Source organism: Equus przewalskii, chromosome 1 (assembly GCF_037783145.1).
Source record: "Equus przewalskii isolate Varuska chromosome 1, EquPr2, whole genome shotgun sequence".
In the NCBI taxonomy this organism is placed as follows: Eukaryota; Metazoa; Chordata; class Mammalia; order Perissodactyla; family Equidae; genus Equus; species Equus przewalskii.
The window spans coordinates 173177710-173196198 of NC_091831.1; the positions used below are offsets into that span (position 1 = coordinate 173177710).

An 18489-nucleotide genomic window follows, 5' to 3' on the forward strand; every position below is an offset into this window, starting at 1 on the left:
TCATATGAACTCCATGAAATTTTTCTCAATGTTGTAGAGTTGAGAAAATTAATATTCAAAGGGGTATTTTTCCCAGGGTCATACAGAGTGAATGACAGGACTGAATTTGAATCTGCTTCTTCAAAGTCCAAACTGACATTTATTTTCATCTGTACCAGGTTTGGCATTCTTGACATGTTCGACTGGATAATTCTTTGTTGTGGGATTCTGTCCCCTGCAATGTGGGATGTTTAACAGCATCTCTGGCTTCTGCCCACTAAATGCCACTGGCATGCCCCCTCCACTTGTGACAACCAAAATTGTCTCCAGACTGAAAATATCTCCTGAGGGACAAAATTACTCATAGTTAAGAACCATTGGTCTATACTGTGGTAACTCACCTGTAAATTTTTAATGGAAAATATTTATCCAATTAAAATAAACAGTGTATATAGAACACACGAGTGATTGAGCAGTTGCTGAAAATAAATGAAGTGTAAGCGGAAGAGTAAGTACTTATTGTGGGATGGTGAGCAATGTGATCTCCTGGAAGGACTTAAGTAATATACCCGATTGTGGAGGCAAGAGGAGAAGCCAAGAAAAGTAGCATCAAAACTTGATATTAGTGGAAAAGTACCAAGTGCAAGAGTACGCTGCATCCGCGTGTGACGTTACAACTGAGAGAGAGTTCAACAAGCAGGTAAGCAGACAAGTGAGGAGAACAGAAATATCTCCCAGCAAAGCATAAAAGTGAGTCATAAACCCGATAGTTCCAAGATATTTTAAACTGAGGCTGTAGAGAGAGTCAGGGACCAGGAAACTAATCAGACCCACAGACATGAGGGAATAGACCGGGAGACACTGAAACTGAGAAACCACTAGAGAAGGGAAACCTGCTGCATGCTACCTGCTGGTATAACGCCCATCGAAGGGCATTTTCTACCTTGGCTCTTTGCTGTTGGACTCAATGTGGGGAGCAGCATAGGAGATAATGTGCAGTCTCATTTGATATGGATTACAATTATAATAATATGAAAGATTATTAAGTAAAAGTATTTTTAAATGATACTTTTTATACTAAATTAGAAAAATTTAATTCATTAAGAATTATGTAATTTCCAAACTGGAAGAGTGAATTGAAGCTTTGCTTGCGATGTCACCTCATTAACCCTGTGATAAACAGGAATAGTTACCACCCTGTGTCACTGGCTTGTGGGGCACACTATTGGGTACATGCTTTGGGACTTCTGAGAGTGATTTAATGCCTCTTCTGCTGTTGTTTTTATCGTTTATTCTTACTATAACTCAAAATATTTTCCCATAGAGTGTCATTTAAGCACCAATAAATTGTGATGCTGCTGGAAAATGCTTTGAATATCAGTAAGTTTGAAAAGAGGTTGAAGGTGCTATGACTCTGTGAAGAGAGCTAAACCACGTGGCCCCGTGGTCAGGTTAGGGAAGAGCATTCTGAGGGAGAACGCTGCTAAAACCGAACGTGCTTCAATGCTTACAGATTCCTAAATGCTGGGATTACGGCCCTCTGCTTCACCTTCTTCCTGTAAGACAATCTCCTTAGAATTACAAAGATTTTGATTTATTGATCTTCTTAAGGAATGCATTCTTCCCACTGAAGAAAATTGCGCTATGTAAATGGAGTATTAATATGTTGGAATTGGGAAGGAAATCGCAAGATGAAACTGAAAAAAACCTATAAATTATTCTAAGTTCTGAGAAGGAAAAGAGTAGCATCATGAGACAGAACAACAAAATTTCAATTGCAGAGTCATAAAAGGTTTGTCTGAGAAAGCAGCCTTTGTGCTGAGGCCCAGTGGGCGAGTAGGACTTTGTCAGACAGAGGAAGGAGGGCATTCCGAGCAAAAGCCTCAGCAGGAAGAAGCTGGATGTACTTGAGAAACCCAGTGTCTGGCTGAAAGATGAGGAAGTAGAGAGACCAGCTGATGCAAGCTTTGTACCATGGCAAGTAGGGGGAGTGGACCAGCCGAGGGAGAAAGACTGGGAGGGTTCAGATTCTGGCTGTGCTAGGTGTTGAGATTAATTGATTTACTTTTCTTTGTTGCAATTTCTTCATCAGTAAAAATGTAATATTGATAGGACTTCTCTCATAAGTTGTTGTGAGGTTTGGTGAGTTAAAATATGTAGTTTGTCGGGTCCAGCCCAGTGGCATAGTGGTTAAGTTTGCATGCTCCACTTCAGTGGCCGCCGGTTTGTGGGTTCAGATCCTGGGCTTGGACCTACACACTGCTAATCAAGCCATGCTGGGACAGCGTCCCACATATAAAATAGAGGAAGACTGGCACAGATGTTAGCTTAGCAACAATCTTCCTCAAGCAAAAAGAGGAAGATTGGCAACAGATGTCAGCTTCCTCACCAAAAAAATCTCCCTCACCAAAAGAAAAAATGTGTGTAATTTGTTGTTATTTTTAGAGATTTATTCTGAATACAATGAGATTCTACTACAAGATTTTAAGTGACATTATCTAATTTGTCTTTTTAAAAGATCACTCCAGCTATTGCTTCTGTTTGAGAAACATTTGATGGGAATTTAAAGGTTTCCAAGACATTAGGAATGATAGTAAAGGGTCCCAGTCACATGTCCATCTGAGAGAAAAATCAAAGTCAGGTATAAATTTGACCAAACAAAGATTAAATGATAGAAGATTAGGAAGTGATGAACGATTTGGGAATTAAATTGGGATACCATGATCTTAATAAGGATGAGATTTTAAAAATTAAATCATTGATTCTTAGTGTTTAGTTGGTTAGTGTATAATGAATAGTGTTTTAGACATCATAGACAAACTGAGTTTTAAATGAGACCATACACACAAGATTAAAATATAAAGGAATGGGGTAGGCAAGATTTTTTAAATAGGACACAAGAAGCACTGTCGTTAAAAAAATGATAAATTGGATGTCATTAAAATTAAGAACTTACATTCATCAAAAGAACATTGAGAGAGTGAAATATCACTGCTCCCCTGTTAGAGTGGTTCAAGGTAAAGGGCTGGCAGCCCCACTCTAGAGGAGCGTGCGGAACAACCGGGATCTCGTATGTTGCTTGCGGAGTGGAAATTGCTGTGACCACTTGAGGAAACCATTTGCAGCATCTACTAACTCTGAACATACATACACCCTATGGAGCAATTCTGCTCCCGGAATGAGTACTTATGTCAGTTATATCTCAATAAAGCTGGAAAAAACAAAAACAAACAAAAAGAGAAACGAGCATTTAGGTCCATCAAAGACACGTGGGAATATTCACCACCCCACCAGGGGAATGCTTAAGTAACTTGTGGCATATTTATGTAGCGGAATACTTCAGAGCGATAAAAAACAGTGAACCACATGCAGCAACCAGGTGAATCTCATAAACCTTATGATAAGCGAAATAAGCCAGAAAAACATGTCAAAATCAGGCCATAGTGACTGCCTTGGGAGAGGGGAGCAACTGGGGGGAGGGGCGAGTCTTCTGGGTTTGTTTTGTATTTTGTGCTTTACGTTTTGTCAAGCTGGATATTTTAGATTTGTGCACTTTATGTAATTTAAAATGTAACAATTAAAAGGCAAGTAACAATGTTTAAAATGTAAAGAACATAGACAGTCTTAAGTTTTTAAAGGTTTTGTGTTTGTTTTTGATTTTTTTTTTTCTTGGATCTTTCAAGCAGACAGACAAGGTGGACTGAGGGAAACTGGACCTGGGACCAGGAGGGATGCAGAAAGGGTGAGAGGCCACAGAAAGAGTAGGAAGAGGGACAGAGACAGGAGTCTCTAGGCGTGTGGATTGGTGGAAAGAACCGAGAAGAAATGAGCTAAGGGTTAGATAAATAACAAGGGGAAAACCATGAAGAAAGACCCTTTTTGGCTCTCTACAGGGTGGCGCTGTACACCACTCTTGTTTCAAATGTAGTAATCGGCTGACCGCAGTGTAGCAGCCGTCTGTCTTCTCGGGGGCTGACATGGATCCTGCAATGACTTCTGCTGATGCATATGCTAACTGTCCTTGATTCACGTGCGTGCTGTTTCTGTGTGACACTTCTCCAAAGAGAGCACACTGGAGAACCTTATGGGTTACTTAAACAAAAAGAAGACAGTTATAATTACTTTAGTCTGAACAGTTTCAAATAAAGTATCAGACTAGATATTCGGCCAGTGCTAAAGTTCACTGACTCGCTTTTTGCAGCTTTAAGAATTATATTACTTTCTTTCACATTATCAATCTGTATTATATAGTTAGGTTGTTTTACCTCGAGTCTCCCATCGACATTTCTTTTGTATGCATATACTGAAATGATTTTATTTAATAAAAAAAGAACATCTCCTGTGTGGATTTTAAATTTCCCTTATTAAATATTTATATTTTCAAAATGTCTTTATTTAATTGAGTGAGGTGCTTGGTGCCATTTCAGAATAACCTCAGGTGGTAGGTGTAATGACATATCAAAGATTTGACCTTTACCATTTTAGGATTCTGTTTGTCTGCATTTTCTTCTGCATTCATTTAGTCTTAATTTATATGCTATTTCTCTGTATGACTTAATGAGTGGAGATATTTGGCATAAGATTCATTAACAAAAAGAAAATATATCTGAATACATATTATTTCTGTGCAGTCTGACTAGTGGTTTGAACTTCATTTATATCTCAACTGTGACAAGTAGAAATGCCATGTGTGTGGTTGATCAGGCTTTGTACAGACCTCATTCCTTCTCATCAAGTGGTCAGCCGAAGACTCTGGATCCACGAAACTGTTGCCCATTCTCTTACTTCTCACTTCTTTGCAGTCAGCTCATTATATTCTTTTATTTACCTAGAGATACTGTATTTTCCAATTTTCTGTTGTTCCTTTTAAAGAGAATTGGATGTGACATTTACACCGCTATAATTAAATTAACATCTTGCAGCATCTTTTTGCATGTTTTGGTAGCATAGATAATCATTTGTCTGGGTAGCTTTGAGCCTAGAAGCAGAGAAAAGGAATAATTATCAAGTATAACGTTGTAATATAAAAATTATTTTAATTTACCCATTTAAGTATGTCTTTATTGCTTTTTAGAAATGGATATTTCCAACTGGAGATTTTTGTGAAATAGCTTATTGGTCACTCCGCCTGCATATTTATGTTTAAATTATTTATTTTTGTATTTTCTCAGTTTGCACAAATCCTTATCCCAAGAAGAAAATCTGAAGGATCAGTTTAAGCATACCCTTAGCACCTACGAAAAAGCTTTAAAAAATAGAGAGAACGTTGTTTCCATCACTCAGCAACAAAATGAGGAACTGGCTGCCCAACTGCAGCGAGCTCTGACGGAGCGAGCAAGCATGGAGTTAGAGCTGCGGCGTGCCACGGAGGCCTCCCGGGCGGCCGGGGACAGGGCTCAGAAGTAAGTAAAGTGATCCGGGGTTATTTCAAAAGCAGGAAACTAGACAAAACAAAACCACTTTCTTTTAGCAACTAGATAATATATTATTTATTATTTATTAATAGTTTAAGACAAAAGTAGATTGAACCAAATGAACTTTTTTAGTTTGCCTCTCATCTCCACATTTGGGATCAAAAAGTCATTAATTGGGAATTATGGTTACTATTTAGGGCAAACCATTTTTATGTACTATCTTCCTCAGTTCAAGGAGGCCATACTATTAAAATCGCTTCATAAGTAATAGGTAAAGTTATTAACAAGGGGAAGAGGCAGTCAAGTTACCAACTTCACTTATTTAGCTTCCTGATAATGCTGCCTGAACTGAGATCATACTTGATCTTACAGTCTGAGACCTCTAGGCACATAGACGCTGGGAGAGTGAAATTGCTATTCATGTGTTGTTCTTCTGAAGTATTCAATGCACATTTTCACAATACATAATTATCTTTGTTTTCAGTGATCTTTGCATTTTTATTAAAATTTAAATAAAGCTGCATAATCAGTCCTTATGATAGCTAGCAAAATGTTAACAAGTAACTCATCAGACAAAGAAGTTACTTGTTAACTTATGGGACTGGAACATTGTAGCAGAATTTCCTACAGTGGCTGTAATGTAATAGAACTTGTTTTAACTGAGCCCTTCTTCATGTATTGTTAATAGCATTACATCACATCATTCACATGCCTAATTGCCTTCAATTTCTAAGACGCACCTTTTTCCTTAATTTTTTTTTCAGTTTCACAGTATGAAGTAGGGCTAACTTGAAGATTTCTTACTTCTCATTCCTTTTTGTGAAAATAAGTCATCTCAACCATTTCCCCAACATCCCTAAAATTATATTTTGATTAATAGGCTGAGGTCAGGTAAATCTGTAATCAAGATCACTTTAAAACGGTTAAGAATTATACATATTAATCTCTACTATCAGTGTACCTTGAAACTTGTGATTTATGGTAAGTATTTTGTTTTTTGTAGGTGTAAAGTTTAGGTTTTTGTTCAGTCAGAAACTGTATCCAGTTATTCGCAATGTACATTAACATTCTAAGAATATCAAGATATATGGGTAAATTTCATTCGTTGTAAATAACAAATCAGTGACTTTTGACAGTCAGGATCTGATTTAGCTCCATTTGCTTCAAGTCTACAAATAATTAAAAATTTCAAAGTTTTCTTTACATGCACTCCTTTAATTTCTATACATGACTAAAATTCCCTAAGCGTAATGTTTCCCAGAGACCAATTAGATTTCCAAGAAAATCTTTGGAAATGTTGTCAACTTTTTATTTGTCGATCTCATCAACTATCATTATCATTTTCTAAAAGAAATAAGTCTGAATACCAAGAAGTAGAAATAATATCCTCTCAGATAATGCTTTAAATTGAATAAGTTTAACCTTTAGAAAAGCTCGCTGTATTGTCCCTATTCTTCACATGAAACCACAGACAACTGAAAACTTTTTAATGGAAAGGCGCCAATCCATGGGAGTGCAACAGTGTGTCATTTGCAAGTTAAATGTTAAATTTTAATTTTAATGTTAAATCTTTTATTCTGATTTCCAGCAATAAGACCCAGGTGAAATATTGTTGGGCTTTCCTCTTCATGTTCAATCCACTATATTTCATTTTTAATTGCCCTCAATTGAGCAGTGTATCTTCATTGCAGTTAACTTGGACATCATCCTATCTTATTGGGTTTCAGAGGATAACCTTCTAAGAAACCAACTTATAAGACTTTGTTAGATGGTATTAGTATTCTCCATATAATCTGAAATTACTTTTATTAGCAATTATTTTTGAAGAGCTTTTGTAAATATGTCAGTATTCTGGGCAATAATTACAGTTTCAGCTAAAATGGTACAAACTTCCCCTTTTCCTTTCACAGCCAAATTTATTGAATAACTGATGTATATTCACTGTCTCTAATTTTTCAGTTCCCATTTACTCCTCTGCTACTCAGTACACTATGGCTAGCTCTTCTTAAGATTACCAGCCATTTCCTAAGTATTAACTTCAATGGCCCATTCCTAATTATATTTTTATTATAAAACTAATACATGATCATGGTAAAAAACATAGGCAAACGGGGCTGGCCCCGTGGCCGAGTGGTTGGGTTCGCGCGCTCCGCAGCAGGCGGCCCGGTGTTTCGTTGGTTCGAATCCTGGGCGCGGACATGGCACTGCTCATCAGACCACGCTGAGGCTGCGTCCCGCATGCCACAACTAGATGAACCCACAACGAAGAATGCACAACTATGTACCGGGGGGCTTTGGGGAGAAAAAGGAAAAAAATAAATAAATAAATAAATAAATAAAAATAAAATCTTTAAAAAAAAAAAAAAAGGCAAAGATGCTCATATATCCTCAGCAATATAGCATAGTGATTTACATCTCAGACTCTGTATTCAGAATGCATAAGTAGGTGAACTTGGACATTGTATTTTAAAGTACTGTGCTGTTATGGGCAATAATACTCCTACCTTATAATGTTCTAAGAATTAGGTGAGATGATACAGGTAATGCTTTTAGAACAATGCATGTGGTATAGTCCCTTCTTCTCTTGTCATTTCACTGCCCACTGTGCTGTCTCATCCTTCAGAAGGGCTCTACCTTTTCAAGACTAAATGCCTTTCTAAATGTCGGTCCTCCTGCTTGGAGCCTTTGCCCCCTTCTCCCCTGAGGCGCTTATTCATCCCATGAGGTTCAGTGCAGCGTGGAGGATGGGGCAGGCTTTGTACTCCAGTCCGACAGACCTGTGTTTGAATCCCTGCATTTCCACTTATTACCTATGAGGTGTGGGGCAAATTGCTTAACCCCTGGAAGCAAAAGTTCCTCAGTTAAAAAATTCGGACAGTAATACTGGCTTCACAGGCAGGGTCGATGTAAGGAATAAACTGGGTAGCGTGTAAAATGCCTAGTTCACTGCCAGTCACTTTATTATAAGCATTGAATAGATTATATTATTAGTATCATATTCATCAAACTAGCAAGACTAGGTCAATTGCCCCTTCTCTACAAAGTCTTCTCCAACTTCCTGGAAAGTTAAATCACCCTCTTCTGTGTGTTGTCATAGTGTTAAAATTACTCCCCTGAAAATAAAGCCCTCCCATTCTCCTGTGTTTCCTGTCTCAGTTAATGTCCTCAGCAATCTCAGCACTGTCCTGTTCCCTCACTCTTCCTTACTGGTCACATTCGCTTTACCCCTCGATCCCTCTTTTGTCTGCTGCCGATTCCCTCCACCCCGTCCTCACTTGTTAATCACATTAATTCAGGCCCTCATCATCCCTCCTCTAGACTACTGAAATAACCAGAAAACTGACTTACCTGCCTCTAGGTCTCTCAAGTGTGTCTTCCTCCCTACCGCCAGAGTTAATTTTTCTAAAACATAAATCAGGGCTGGCCCAGTGGCATAGTGATTAAGTTCATGCACTCTGCTTCAGAGGCCTGGGGCTCACTGGTTCAGATCCCAGGCACAGACCTACACACCACTCATCAAGCCATGCTGTGGCAGTGTCCCACATACAAACTAGAGGAAGATTGACACAGACGTTAGCTCAGGGACAGTCATCCTCACGGAAAAAGAGGATTGGCAACAGATGTTAGCTCAGGGCCAATATTCCTCACCAAAAAAAAAACAAACGTAAATCAGGTTATAGTCCTTCCTTATTTAAAATCTGAGGGGCCTTCATCCCCTACAAGTTAAAGTATAAAGAACTTAGCATGACATATGAGATCCATCACTGGCCTTCTCCCATTTTTCTGGTGTCATTTCCTCCCACAATATCTCTGCGCATGCTATTTCTTCTTTTTAGAACATATTCCTCCCTTTTAGTACCTGGCCAAATTTTTATTACTCCTTGAAGTTCAGTCTAAATGTTGATCCTGTGATTTATTTTATTTCATAGCCCTTTATTTTTTCATTCTTTATGGTTTCCATAGTACTTAGTCCATACCTTTATTAGAGGCCTTAATCCTCTAGGTGTTATCATTGTTCTGCAGATCTGTTTCCTGTCTACTCCACTTCCTGCAAAATTCCCCATCACTGAGCTTTCCCAGGCCATGGACAGTGTTCTGTTCATCTCTGTGTCCCCATCTCCTGCCAGTGCTCGCCCAGCCGCCTGCCGTGACGTAGGTGCTCCATCAATGCTTACGAACAAGTGGACTAGGACAATTTAATAGTTTGATAAAATGACAGTTTATAAGCAGATTGGGTCAGGCATACACAGGAAGATTTCAGATGTGCTCTGATCTGCTTTAGGCCCTAGAGAAAAATTTTTATCCCCACCCAGTACCCAGAGCTTACCAGTTTCACAGAAAGGGATGACCTCTCTGGCTGGTCCTGCCCACCTCCCCTCACTGGCACCACCACTCCTTTCTCTCTCCTTAGAGTTCGGATCTCTTACTTCCCAGTGATCAGCTTTAAGCCTTGTTCTAACAACCACCAACTTTAATTACGTTTAATTATATTCAAGTTTAATTATGTTTAAGAGAGCTGAAATCAGTAATGGTGTAGAGCGACCATATACTATTTCTAATAACCGTTGAATTTTAAATTTATATTTTAATTTCTTTCAGAGTCAAAACTAATTTCTTAAATATTTTAATGTATAGGAGTATTCCTGGAAAGGAATGCTGTCCAGAATTATCATCCGTAAGCCTGCCAATATTTATAGGCAGATAATCACTTACAGGGTAAATTGTAATGAGTGCCAGACATCATTGCCCAAAAATAGCTGCTTGGCCCAGGTGTCATAAAGCCTAGAATTTCACCAATGGAAATCCATTCCCTTGGGTTAAGCATTACTCTCCTTCTGCACTTCTCTTGAAAAATGTGTAGGTTTGTGCAAGAAGAGCATATTGTGACTTAGCTTTTAAATCGCTCTTTTGCTGGTGCACTGGGTTTTAGAGTCATGTGGAGGCAGAAGGAACTAAAGAGCAGGCTGAGAGCACAGGAACTTTGTAAAAAAGTGTCTCTTAATCATTTTGCCAAGGACTGTCCTTAATTCTCATTTATTAAAGATAAAACTGACACACCAATCCATTAAAAGATGTTTTTATCATCATGAGAGATTTAAAATTCTATGGTTCTTTATGCTTTATTTTATTTTTCGTCTGTCTTTCCATCTACAGATATGCTTCTTGTGGCCTAGAACAAAAGTTCTCCTAAGGAGTTTTAAAATATATCTTACTATGCTTAGCATGCCTAAGCAACACATGGTTACTTAAAGTGAAAGTGTCTACAAGCAGGCTGATAAGGTTAGAAGATCTCTCTTTTACAGCGAAGTCACTTATGTCACATCTTCACTGTGGGCCAGATTTACACTGATGTGATCCAAATTCCCTCATAAACTATAACTATATGATGAATAGATGAGACAAAAAGATGCAGGAGAAAATTGTAGACTTTTAAACATATTTTCAACAAAAAAAAAATCAACTATTTAGAGTTTTCTTTTTCTGTGCTTTTCTTAAAAATCAATTACTTAAAATTTGCATGTGTCCTACTAATTTTTAATTGCATAATTAAAATATCAAAGATCAGTGTAAAACATTTCCTTTTGAAATATAGGGCATCCTGAGTCTTTTGAGTGGTATTGACAGAAAAAAAAAATAGAAGAAGAACATGTAAAGCCAGCAAAGCCTTTCCTGCCTCTTGGTCAAATACTGATTTCTATGAAGAAGTTGAGGTTACAAAGAAATTGTGAATTCTCAGCCTGGTTTCCCTGCTGATGAGTAAGAACTGTAGTTCCCTTCGAGGTGTCAGGGGAGTCGCCATAGTGTCACACAAGGGTTCTTAGCGTAAAGCAAACACACTTTGCACAAACTCAGCTGCTTAATCTGTTTGCAGGTTGAATTCTGAAAGAGGGTAGATGACTCTGGGTGCTGGGAAGGGGAACAGAGCATTTCCACAGTTTCTTGACTTAGAAAAAAGAAAAAGCCCGCTTTTCTTATTTAAAAGAAGAAAAAAGCCTGCGATTTTCATCAAAAGACTTCAATAAACTTTTTAGTTTTGTTGTTGGCTCCAGAATCTGATTTTACCCATAATGAAAAATAATTGTGCTAAAATATTCTTACATAGTTTAATATGAAAGGCATTAGTGAATTTCTTATAATTGCACTGTCTTTTCATTAAAATTATTCTGCTTCTTGCCAGCTTTACCTGTGATTTGTCCCTATAAATTCTTGGTTGGGCTGTAAGTTGCAAGGCAATATTAGACATGTGTGAACACTTTGTAAATACTTGTTGATTGAGTCAAAGAAGAAGTTTCATAAATTCCCAACTCAACACAAGGTTTAAATCAATATTTAATATAATGTTGAAAGTTGACTTTGATTTATTAGTATTATTAATAAATGGGAGGATTTAAAACTTTTCTGGAAATTGCTCATCAAAATGTTTCTTTGTGTTTGAAACCTAAAAGCTCTGTGAGATATGTCACACACCTCAGCAAATAATAAGTCAAATAGTTAATTTATTTGTGATAGTTTGTGTACGGTTGAACACCCCACTCAGCTTTGAAAGGCGCCTTCTAAATCTAGATCTAATTAGATATAGCTTTATTGTCACTTGAATATAGATCATGGACTCAGGTTGAGTCAGCAATGATTGTAACATGTACAGCATCAAACGTGCTTAATTTTTATGCTTGAACACATGATGTGCTTTTTAAGAATTTAATATTCTGGATTTGTAAATCATAACGCATGTTTTTAAATACATATTTAACTTATGAAATACAAGTCTTGCACTCTATCAAACAAGTATGTATTTTATAAAGAATTTAAATCCATTATATATTTGTGTGGTACATCACCTTTCTCATCCATTGAGTGCATAAAGTAGGTTTCTTTAGAGGTACTTTTATTAGAGATGTTTGATAGATATATAATTGTATTCATTTCTTTATCAAAACTAAAGAATTTGGGCTTACACCTTGATCTTTAGGGAATGTCTCACTTTGACATGAAAAAGAAACATAGTTTTCATTGTCTAGATCATTCCTTTCTACCGGGGAAAGATTGATATAGGATTATTAAAATTGGAGCCTAGCCCAAAATTTGAGAAATTCCAATGAAGTGGAAAGTGAAGGATCCAGGCTAAAGAAGAAAAGGAATTCTCTAACCCTAAGAATCTGCACTTTCGGGGATAAGTTCCCTTTTAGAGTTAACTTTATGGCGTAGCTCATTAAGAGCGTGAGGGAAGGGACTGAGAAATCGCACTGCAGCACGGCACCTTGCACGTGATCTGCGTCTTCACTTCAGAACTTCTCTCCCAGTAGGTGGCCCAGAGCTGGGCTGCCTACCAGGACAGGTAAAACATGTTCCAGATGAGCACAACGGGGAGAAAGGAGAGAAAAAGAGTAAAATATGACACAGACCCCTACTGTTTCGGTTTAAGACTAAATAAAATGTAGGAATTTTTGTTGTTTTTCTTTAACTCAAGTGTTAGAGTAAGGAGAAGTCAGAGATAGAATTCCTAGTATTTTAGAGAAATTATAGGATCCACTTAACAATAATCATGTACATTTTAACTAGAACTTGAGAGGCTAAAAAAAATTCAACAGGAGTTCTTATACCTCAGCGACATTCAGATGTGATTTTCACACATAAATATGGATGTAAGTTCCTTAGAGTGGCCATACGTCTAGTAAGTTTCTTTTCCTTGGTTCTGTTCTTGGCTCCAGTTGAAAGTGTTCTTACTGTTTAACCCCTTACACGCTACATAGCTCCTGGGTTCCTCCATGAAGATAGGAGAACTCACCCATCTTATCTGAGAATAGTTTAGAATTGATAAAAATGAGACATATAAAGTGATTTGAGCTTCCTTGGCGAGGTAACTTAAGACTAACCACCAGCGTACTTTAGAATACTTTTGTTGTAGTAAAGGGGAAGAGGAAGCTATTGTAGAAATTAGATTTTTGAAGTTTTTGCCATTCCTGCTTGGATGTTGCTCAATCTTATTATACTTGATAACTCACTCAGAACTTCCTCTTTTGCTTTTTCTATTTTTAAACACACAGGAGACTGGATCTAATGTGTCTATCTGTTCACATAGAAAATGTTGACATTTTTATATAAATCAGGGTCTGGTTTTCTTTTTTTTTTTTTAAGATTGGCACCTGGGCTAACAACTGTTGCCAATCTTTTTTTTTTTTCCCCTGCTTTGTCTCCCCAAACCCACCCTGTACACAGTTGTATATCTTAGTTGCAGGTCCTTTTAGTTGTAGGATGTGGGACGCTGCCTCAACGTGGCCTGACGATCAGTGCCGTGTCCGCACCCAGGATCCGAAACCTGGGCCGCCGCAGCAGAGCTCGCGAACTTAACCGCTTGGCCACGGAGCCGGCCCCTGGTTTTCTTTTAATAGAGCCTCAGTTTACTCATCTAAAATCTGATGTACAATTCCTTACTAATTATAGGTTTTATTCCCAAAATATAATTAGAAAAAAACTAAATTGAATCCAAGAGCAAATAGAAATACAAATTTCACTTGGATTCTAAGATGCCCTGTTTGATTATTTCTCCCCACAAACTCAGGGATTTGCCCACGTGAACATTTGGCCCTTGATAAATATAGAATGAAAGAATCTTTGCCTATTTCAGTGTAACTTTGTTTGATGGTGAAATCGTAAACATTGTCCAGACATAAACTTCATTCTTGATCATTTACTTTTAAAGAGAAAAGATGATTCTATAACAATGTAGGATATAGTAGCAGCTGAAGTGCATCCTCTGTCTTCCTTTTATTGTTATATACTCTTGAGCAACTCAACAGAAAGGTTTTTTCTTCAGTTCTTAACCTATATATAAAGAAAAAAATAGTTAACACTACTGTGGATTACTTCATTAGGTGTTATCTGTAGAAAGATTAACTAAACGTGAAAAATCAGACTCCAAAAACTGCACAGTAAACAGTATTTTGGAACTTATTAACTTACTAACTTTAATTTTTTAATTGCATTGGCAATTATGCCATTCAAACTAATAGTTGTTGGAACATCATCACCACCTGACTTTTTCCTTTGCCGCGTACAACAGTATCCTCAGGGCGTGTTGCTCCTCTTTATGTTGCCATTTGCCATTTGGCAAGCTACATAATGGTAAAAATAATATGTAAACATTTAAAATCTTGAAACATTTTCCTTAAATTAAACTAATCTGCCTTCTGAGCTATGTGTATTTCACATCATCCTTCCAAGAAGTTCTCTACTGCTGACCGGAGGGCCTAATCCTTCCCAGAATGATGGGAGAGTAGCCCAGTTCAAGAACAAGAATGAATCCCTGTATAATCGCACCACAATGTGAGGTGACCCTCTGACAGAGGACTGACCAGATACACATATGGGTTTTAGGAAGACTTTCTGATGCTCTTTTTTAACACAGCTGTGAGAAGAATGTGGCTAAGACCCCATAGTCATTCTTGAGTAGAGCTGGCAAAGGAAACCATGAGGAGCAGAGAATTTAACACATGGGCGTAAGAGAGTACGGCTTCATTGATGCGATCTGAGGGGAATGCCTAATGACTGGAAGAATCAAACTTGGCAATGAAAACACAAAGCTCTTTTCATCAATTCAAACGCAGACGCTAAAGCTGCAGATGGCCACCTCCGGCCTCGTCTGTTCAGTGTGAGGTTTATAAAATGGCACTTTGGTGAATACTAATAGATCAAAACAAAGATTTAATAACATAAAGATGTGGTGTTCATTTTTAAATGAGTATACAGGTCACTGTCTCAGAAAAGGATAAAAAGAGTACCTTTTATATGTGGGTCTAAAGTCTTTTTGTTATTTTTCAACTTCAAAAATAAATGACATCTTTAACGTACAGATTGATTTATGGAAAACAGTTTACATTATGAAAAAGAGACCAAAATCAGGGTTTATATATGCTCTCATTGATTTCATTGCTTCTGTTGGAGGACTCTTAATTTATAATGTTTGTTAATGTCATTCTTTAATATTTTCTTGAAGCTCACTTGATAGGATAAATATATGTTGTGATTCTCAAGGATGAATCAATCTAATTAAAAATTTAGGCCAAAATATTTTACACTTGGAATAGAACTTTTTTTCTTACCTTTGCAGAGAATGCAAAGATACGTTTTTTAGTACAAAGGAAGCCCTTGAACTTCAGTGCAGTCTTGAAATTATATTTTTGCTACTTTGCATTTGATTTTCTGAGATTTTAGAAATTCATAATAATTGTTCATATATTAAAAGGTAATTCACTGTATGTAACTTGTTACTTAGGTTTACATAACTAAATATTACTTTAAGTTAAAATATGATATCTCTTACTTTAAGTTAAAATATGATATCTCTTTCCAGAATAAATTTTATTGTTAGATTTGGTTAGCACTTTATAGTATGTAAAATTCTTGAGCTAACACCAAACAAATTAACCTCTGTTATCCAAAATAAGCTTAACATATGAACTCAAAATGGCTTGTTACCAGCTTTCATGTTTCTACTATTTGTGAAGTAAATATCATAAGTGTCTATTCCTAATACTTTTCTCTAGTAAGAGACACTAACATATAATAAATTAAAATACTACAATTGAAAGATAAAGGGGAGGCAACTTCGTATCTAGTAGAAATATCAGTGAACTAACTGGCTATGTACAAATCATCAAATTGTGTTTCTTCTCAGTTTCCTCATCTGGAAGATGGAGCTGGTATACTTGCCCTGTCTACTTCAAAACATGGCTGTGAGGATCAAATAAGATGCATGTGCATAAAAGCACTTAGAAAAGTATGATGTACTCTATAAATGTAAGCCATTGACTGAAGAATGTCTTCTACTTATAATATACATTTTAAATAAAAAGTTATAACCACCTTTTTTGAACCAGAGATAGTAAGTGAGAAAAATAGTATTTTAGCTCAGAGACAGAAGGTAAATGCCATGTAAGCTTGAGAAGGAGATTCTTCACATAGACCGTGGAAACTGGAAGTGAAGAGGACTCTTTACACTCTCAGTACGCTAGTGGTGAGAATGCAAAATGGTAAAAAGCCCTGTGGAGGAGAATTTGATGATATCTGACAAAATTACGTGTGTATTAACTCTGACTAAGGAAAATCACTTCTAGGAATCCGTCCTGAATCTATACGTCTGTGAATATTAAACAACACAAGAATTACAGTAGTATTTTTAACAGCAAACGGAAATGACCCAAGTAGGAGAATAGTTGAATAAACTATAGTACATTGACACAGTGGAATACGATGCAACTATTAAAAGACAAAGAGTAAGGAAGATGGCTATAAACTGACAGTGGATGATTTCAGGACATATTGCTAACAAAAAATCAAGTACTAATAATATGCTACCTTTTATGTGAAAAATAAGAATAAAAAGCACAGGAAGGATAAACCAGAAACTAATGGCACTGGTTGCCATTGGAGGTAGATGGGAAAAAGATGCAGGCATAGGATGGGAGTGCAGGTTTTCCAATTATGCCTTTTTGTATAGTTTTGACTTTTGAACCAAGTATATGTTTCACATATTCAGAAATTAAAATCAAATTTAAAAATATAAAAAGCAAACCCTGAAAGTGAATACAAATAGAAATAAATATACCTAACTTATCAAAATGATAAGATACAGAGAGAAAATAATTAATTCAAATATCTTCTGATCATCGTACTCGGGCTGCACATACTTAGCGGCATTTATTCTAAGGACGAAAAGAAATCCAAAAAATCTTCAACTTTGCTTAGCATATTCATACTTAGTTGTACTAATGGTTATTAACATTTTGAAAGTATTTTATGTATATTGTTGGACTGAGCAAATAAGTAAATAAATATTGTTAGGAGTCAGGATTTTCACTGTAAAATAAATGGCATTAGGAAAAAGAAACTATAGTATTACATTTGAATTGAAAATATCAGTATGAACTCATGATTTTAAAAATATTTTTTTTTCTTAGCTCTAGCCACTGAAAAGCCCTTAGAAGCAATGGACACACCTGACACCCAGATTTTAGTTTAATGGAAAATATATTTCCCATTAAAGGGTACCAAAGTCCAAGTCTGGAGTGGGGAAAGTAGAGTGAGTTTAGACTATCTTTTTGTGCCCGAAAGCAAGAAGATACTCAAAGACTAATAAGGTCATGTCAAAAGGACACAGAAGCCAGCTTGAAAAGGTTCCCACTGACCAAATTGGGACATTTGTGCATCGAAAAAAAAAAGAACTATATTTGACTATCAAATATTTAATTTTTGCATCTCATTGTCTGTAAAGATACTAAAAAAAAGATGGAGGATGAAAAGGAAGAAGCTCTTGTACAGAAGAATGGCAGTTAATAGATGAAAACAGAATGATAGAATGAGAGAATCACCACCTTGCGACCCCTAGTGTGATTAATTCAAGCAAAGACCGTCCATCAGCCATACAACGAGTTAAAAAAAGCTACTTTGGCAGTAGAATCCATCAGTCTAGTTTGGGGAAACTTACTTAGCATATACCAAGGAGTTTAGAGCTCAAAAATCAGAGAGGGCTTAGCCATGGGGATTTAGGATGTCAGGTGCCTTCGAACAATATTTAGGGATTTATTATTCAAGTTTACTTTGGAAATTTTTCTTACTCAAATATTCTGTGCTTATGTAAGTGAAGCAGATAGACCTAAAGCAGTCAACCTTTTATCAAAATTCATCTTTGAAAGAAGCTCACTACAATGTAAAGAAATTTTACCTTAGAGACTTTATCAATATCAGAGTAGGTACTAATCCTTTCCTTAGTTAAACTTTGATATTTTGTTTATCATGGAATTTTTGTGTTAATTTTGATTTTTTAAACTATTGCATTAAAATATTATTTATCTTGGTTACTGAGGTTTTTTTACACCCCTTAAACTTTAAACCTGAATTTTGTGCCTCTTTACCTTACCTGAGTTCTAGCCCTGAATGCTCTATAAAAGATGAAAAGGACACCGCTAGAGGAAAAAAACACCCTACTCTATCCTCATTCAAAAAATAATAATAATGATAAGTTGCCCTAACTTGTATGGTTTCTTCTGAATGGTGTTTTGCGTTGGGGCATGACAGTGGTGTGATGGAGCTGCGCACC

The 18489-nt window shown here is 36.6% G+C and overlaps 1 protein-coding gene across 27 annotated transcripts in view; it reads left to right on the forward strand.

The window, feature by feature from the left end:
• MIPOL1 (mirror-image polydactyly 1) overlaps positions 1-18489 on the forward strand; it is a 302383-nt gene that overhangs the window by 255380 nt on the left and 28514 nt on the right. For 14 of the 27 annotated variants that reach the window (XM_070629266.1, XM_070629043.1, XM_070629054.1 and 11 more), the window contains 2 exons: positions 5151-5381; positions 16069-16190. The exons of 3 other annotated variants lie outside the window; for them this stretch is intronic. In XM_070629266.1, coding sequence (XP_070485367.1) covers positions 5151-5381; positions 16069-16141 — 304 coding nt within the window. In that variant the 3' untranslated portion in view covers positions 16142-16190. The remainder of the gene's footprint in view (positions 1-5150; positions 5382-16068; positions 16191-18489) is intronic. 10 more of the 27 variants (XM_070629153.1, XM_070629211.1, XM_070629230.1 and 7 more) reach the window with 1 other exon arrangement.